This window comes from Macaca mulatta, chromosome 9 (genome assembly GCF_049350105.2).
Source record: "Macaca mulatta isolate MMU2019108-1 chromosome 9, T2T-MMU8v2.0, whole genome shotgun sequence".
NCBI lineage: Eukaryota > Metazoa > Chordata > Mammalia > Primates > Cercopithecidae > Macaca > Macaca mulatta.
In genome coordinates this window covers 6,274,397-6,280,620 of record NC_133414.1, presented here as the reverse complement: position 1 = coordinate 6,280,620, position 6,224 = coordinate 6,274,397, and the positions used below count along the sequence as shown (strand labels likewise).

Genomic DNA, 6,224 nt, shown 5'->3' with positions numbered 1-6,224 from the left:
GCACAGCCACGCGATGGAAGAAGATTTATGAACAGAAAAAGGACAGAGATGTACAGAAAATGGTCGAGAGGTGCAGAAACAGCCGGATTGCTTACAACTCTGCGTTTGCCTTATTTAAACATGGTCTGAACAGCTGACCCCCTGTGACTGGCTGAAACTCCATGATTGGCGCAAGAGTAGGTAACAGTCTGTTTACACGTCCAGTTAGGTTACAGTTCATTACATACAGAGAAACGTTTAAGCTGAACTTAAAATAAGTAAGGAGGCAGCTCTAGGCTAAACTTGATTTAGCAAAATAATCTACTAATTCTTTTTGTAATAAAATTATTTAATTTTCAGGTGATAAGATGAAGTATCAGTCTCTGAGATGTGTCATACCCAATAGAATCTGGAGTGGATATTTGCTTTTGTGAATGGTTGTCACATTAGGAAAGTGCATTTAGGAAAATCAGATATTACATTTTCATGGTTATTTGAGCTTGACCATTTTCTTCCTTTATGGGACAAATCATGTGGTACAAAGATCAACTAGAAAGAAGGTTTCACGTTTTGAGTTTTTGGGAGGGGTTTTTTAAAATACTATTAAGACTACTCCTTCTTTACTTAGTAGGGGGAGGTAGGAGGGGCATACCAGAATTCAGAAGTGTGACCACCATAACCACTTCATTCTTCAATTCATTTTTCGGTTCTAGGACATGTAAGCAGACAAGGATGGTCTCTAGGAACCATAGGAGTTTCATCCATGTGAGCCATCCGCCTGGTTTACAGCCTCCTGCCCTGCAGGCTGGTCTTCCCTAAACCCTGGGTGGAATATAGTAACCTAGTTGGTTGGAACCAGTTCCTGACAGACCCTGGCAACTTAGAGATGGATCCTGGTGAATCTTCCTCATGTTTGTGTAACACCTCCATCCTGGAGGAACTGTAATTCCATTATCATAACATGCAACCCGTGTGCTGCCATGATGACACTGTGTCTGTGCCCCTGGGACGCCTCCTCTACATGCAATGATGCACCCTCTCCCCTCTCCGTCACCCCATAAAACCCTCCTGTCACTTTCCCTCAGGGACACACTGCTTTGGAGAATACACCCAGTGCTCCCCTTACTTAAGCCAAGTAATAAAACTGCTATTGATCAAAACCTGCCTTCTTGTGGAGAGTCGTTTGTTGCTTGACAGGTGAATGAATCTTGTTTGGTTTTTTTTTCAGATAAAAGATATGAAAAATTAAACAAACAAAAAACCCCAGACTTGAGACTTTCCCTTAATAACAACAAAGAGTCCAAGTAAGAAGTCTACAGCTTGCCTTCATCTGTGGCGGACTTGCATGAATCATTTTCAAATAAAGATAATAACTCAGTTGGTCTTGTAGTCCAAACAAAATGTGCTACTTCAGGAACATTCTCTTCCTACGTGGCCTTTGCTGCTGAGTCAGTGTGAGACCTTGAACAAGTCTCTGTTTGTTTTGTACTATTCAGATTTCCTCGTCTGTAAACATTAAGTATCTACGTTCGCTAAAAGTAGTTCTGAATGAATGTTATTTAATGGTGCCAACGATGTTGGAGACACCCTGTGGTAAGTGGTTTAATTTATTTTTGCAAGTTGGTATAATATCAATACTATAATGACCTTAAAATAAATGGAGAATGTGGATATGTGGATGCTTTTGTTATTGAGAAGGGGGCTGACTGAGAGTCAAGGACAGTTCGATTTGTTTTTCTACATTAGTCCTATTCATCTGGCAAATGTGAAGTCTCCATTTCATCATTCATGTTCCTAAGGCGGGTACTAGCTTTAGTTACATTTTCTTGCCAAAGTAAAACTTGCATCATATACTTAGGAACGTGTGGAGCACTTCTCAGAGCTGTGCTTAATCTCAGGTGCCCAGAAATGTTGAAACTTGTTTACAGAACTCTGGACTCATCTCTGATTTACTAACTCAAGTTATTCCCTGGACCTATAATTAACAACTTACCAGGCTGATATTTTCCTCAACCACTTAACACAAAAGAGTGATTATGGAGCTTCACATGCAACATTATCCCTTAAAACTGACTCTAAACAAGGATTTAAAATAAGGTTATTTCCATGCGCACAGGTGATCAAATCCATTGTGTGATAAAACAATAGATCTTTTTTTATGATGTATTTTCATATCTCTGTGACCTTTTTTGTTAGAGAGGTGATACCATTGAGTCCCGGCAGACTTGGGGTGACTCTTAATATACAAAACGATAAATACCTTCTTCTTCAAATAATTCCAAGCTTGTTTGACTCCTTTAAAATAATTTTTAGATATACTTGTCAAATTCTGTGAAATATCCATGTATGAATTTTGATTGAAACTTCATTAATGATGTATTTATCCATTTCTTTTTCTTTTTAACTTAAAATTTATATTTGTTTATATAAAAATTCTGAACATACTATTTTTAAACACTAGTTATAGCTACTTTAGAGTTTTTGGTAGCTATTGTGGAAAGTTTCCTTGTATTATTACTTTATTATTATTACATTATGTAATTGTTTTCATTGCAATATAGTGATATTTATTTGTATATTGATCTGGCACCGTAAAACTTGCGAAATTTTTCTTTTTGTTTTAGTTGCTTATTTATATATTATCTTAAAAGTTCCATGAGGATGGTCATATGAGTCAGCAATAACGATTTTACTAATTCCTGTATTAGTTTCCTAGGCTGTTGTAACAAAGTGCCATGACTGGGTGGTTTTGAACAAAGGGAGCTTATTCTTTCTTGGTTCTGGAGGTCAGAAGCCTGAAATCCAAGTGAAAGTAGGGCCCCCCCGCCCAACCAAAACTCCAGGGAAGAATCCTTCCTCACCTCCTTTAGTTTTCTCAGGGGCCCGCAGTTCTTGGCGCCCTGTGGTTTTGGGGCGGCATCTCCACCTCTGCCTCCGTCTCCACCTCTGCCTCTGTCTTCACCTCTGCCTCCGTCTCCACCTCTGCCTCCGTCTCCACGTGGCTGTCTTCACTATGTGTCTGTGTCCACATTTCCCTCCTAGGAGGAAACCACGGATACTGTGCATTCGATTATAGATCCCTCTAATCTATGATTACCTCATCATTAAATCTGCAAAAATCTCATTTCCAAATAAGGTCACATTCACAGGTTCCAGTTGAACAGGCATTTTTCCACGGAGGAGGGTGGCACTAATTAACCCAGTAAACTCCACCAGCGGGCGCCCCAAACTTCATGTTCTCTCATGTGCAAAATACATTTACCCATCCTAATGTCCCCCACATTCTTAACCCATTAAGCATTAACTCGAAATCAAACATGTCACGTTAATATCAACTCAAAGAGTTACAAATCTCATCATGGAAATGATCTAAATTAGGTATGGGTGAGACTCTTCGTTTTCATCCACAATGGGGCAAAATCCCTTCATCCACAGAACTGTGAAGCTAGAAAACAAGTTATCTTCTCCCAAAACACGATGGTGGAAAATCTGAGGTTGTCTCTATCTTGCCCTCATATTCTGAAGAATACATCTGTTGGATGTAGAACTGTGGGTTGGCAGGTTCTTTCCTTGCATTACCTTATCATATTTTTCAACTGTCTTCTCATCTCTAAAATTTCTGACAAGAAAAAGATATTTGAAACATTTTTTGGAGGTATGTAATATGCCATTTTTCTCTGGCTTGTGAAAACATTCTTTCTTTGGCTTTAAATACTTTGACTATTACATACTTGCTCATTTTAATGATGTTTGCTCACACTTGGAATTTGCTGAGTTTCTATAATCTATATTTATCTTTTACCTAATTGAAAAATATTCAGTTTTTTTTTTCAATAATTGTGTGTCTGTTTCTTTCTGTTTTCTTTCTCTTCTGCTGTGGAACTGCAGTTACATGGATATTGGAACTTCAGAGATTATTTCACAGGTCCGTGAAGCTTTGTTCACTTTGCTTATCAACCTTGGTATTGTTCAGATTTAAAAAGTTCTGTTGGTCTCTCCAACCCCTTTCTTTGTCAATTCTATTCTTCTGTGAAGCCCAAATTATTGTGTGCTTACTGCATATTTTGTATTTTTCCATTCTTGCGTTGCTTTTTTGTTTTGTTTGTTTGTTTTTGTTTAAGACAGAGTCTCACTCTGTCACCCAGACTGGATTGCAGTGGTGCAGTCTTGGCTCACTTCCCAGGTTCAAGTGATTCTCCTGTCTCAGCCTCCCAAGTAGCTGGGATTACAGGTGCATGCCACTACACCCAGCTAATTTTTGTGTTTTTAGTAGAGATAGGGTTTCACCATGTTGGCCAGGTTGGTCTCGAACCCCTGAACTCTGGTGATCCGCCCACCTCAGCCTCCCAAACTGCTGGGATTACAGGCATGAACAACCACACCTGGCCGATTCTTGCATTTCTATTTGAGACTTTTTCCTAGTTTCTATTTTCTGATGAAACTATTTGTATTTTGATTATTAAGAGCATATTTCTCTTTACACTACTGAGTGTAGTTAAAATAATATCCTATGTGCTTATTTCAACATATATTCATTTGGATATTGTTTTCCATAGGTTGTCTTTTCTCGAGAATGAGTGAAATATCCGTCTTTCTTCACCTGTTGACTGGATTTGAATTGCTTCTTGAATATTCTGAAGATGTAGAGACTCTGAATCTTGTTACAATCCTAGATAGAGTATTGATTTTCTAAACTTTAGCAGGCAACTATCTTGGACTCAAGAACATTTTATTTCAAAATTCATTCCAAAGTGCCTTATGTATGTACGGTTTGAGGTTGGTTAGTTAATTGACTGAAATTTGTGCATAGGATCTGGCTCCCCCTCTCTGGCCATCTCCTTTTTGGAACATCTCCCTCACTTTCTAGTGGCAATGATTATTCCAAACTCTGTTCTCTGCTTCTATAGAACAGAAAAAGTACAGATTTTCTATCAAGGATTTACTTATTAGTGCTGACTGCAATCTGCATTGGGGCTAAACTCATTAAGAACACAGGAAAATTACCCCATGACATTCTTTCTTCCAAATTGATTCCCTTCTATAATCTTCCAGCCTCTGGTCAATCTGCACTGCCTCCAGGCCGCTATTCAAAATATTTATCCAGGATTTGGGTTGTTATTTGTGGTGAAATTGGCCTGGCGGGAACATCTTTGGCCATGCCGAAAGTGGAACACATACACCATGCTTTTGCATTGTCTTTGGCTGAAGCCACTAATATTTCATCTTCCCCAAATATGTCTTCTCTTCATGTATTAACTTGGGACTTTCACAGTTCTTTTGTATTATTAATTTGAACTACATATTTGTGCGAAGATCGAAGTGGAATATAATTTGTTGTAAAAAGTATTTTCTCCCCCAACTGAGTCCCATTCAGATGGCTACTTCGCTTGGAGTATTTTTGTCCCTATTCGGGGGCATTTTTCTGGTGCTCTTATTATTAATAGTCGCTTTTCAATAGTCCCCAAATTTTGCAAGTATGTCTTTGAAATTCAAGTATAAGCTTAAGACAGTAACTAGTCTCTTATCTCCTCTTCTCTTATGGGTATTAAAACCCCAACCATTGCACATTCTTCTTCTTTTCATGCTAAGAAAATTACCTTACACCCAGTAAATATGCAGAATCTTTAAAGGACTGAAAAGAATAGGAAAATGTTTAACATAGTTAGCAAGGTAGCTGCCTCACACAAGAAACTGCTTGATGATTAACATTTAAGTTTTAAAGCGGTAAAGATAGCCCTTGTGATGAAGGTGATTAGAACGTGATACAAATGACGTTTCAGTGGACCAGAGTGACAGTTACTGGTTAGTTCAACAGGTGAGACTCAATCACAAAGAGTTCACGGATCTTGCTGAAAATAATGGAGACAGGTACCATGGCAGAATCACCACCCTATGCACAACTGACTCTCTGAAATGAGTGCCTAAACCACATGGCAACCAAATGTGTATTATAATTAGTTTCTGAGAAAGTAGTAATAGTACCTGTTGCAAATCTTGATGTTGTTTTATTTTAAAAAAACCCTAAAATATGATTTATTTAATATTAAAATAATGTTGTAAATATCATTTGATGTAAAGTTTATTTGCAGAATCAAAACTCCTATAAGGAAGTATTATAATACTGGGAAGAAAATTATTTCAAGACAGTGACTCATGAAAAAGTGTTATGTGCTATCTGTGAAAATATGCCAATACTCCCTTGTGTGAGAATATGCCAAGAAAATCTTTGTAGTTTTGAACATTGT

General features: G+C 37.9%; 1 protein-coding gene across 3 annotated transcripts in view; it reads left to right on the top strand.

The window, feature by feature from the left end:
• Window positions 1-1,419: 1,419 nt before the first annotated feature.
• LOC144330993 (uncharacterized) overlaps window positions 1,420-6,224 on the top strand; it is a 30,536-nt gene continuing 25,731 nt past the window's right edge. For all 3 annotated transcript variants that reach the window (XR_013397784.1, XR_013397783.1, XM_077945474.1), the window contains exon 1: window positions 1,420-1,572. Coding sequence is in view for 1 of the 3 variants with exons in the window: in XM_077945474.1 (XP_077801600.1) it covers window positions 1,532-1,572 (41 nt within the window). In the remaining 2 variants the exon portion in view is untranslated. The remainder of the gene's footprint in view (window positions 1,573-6,224) is intronic.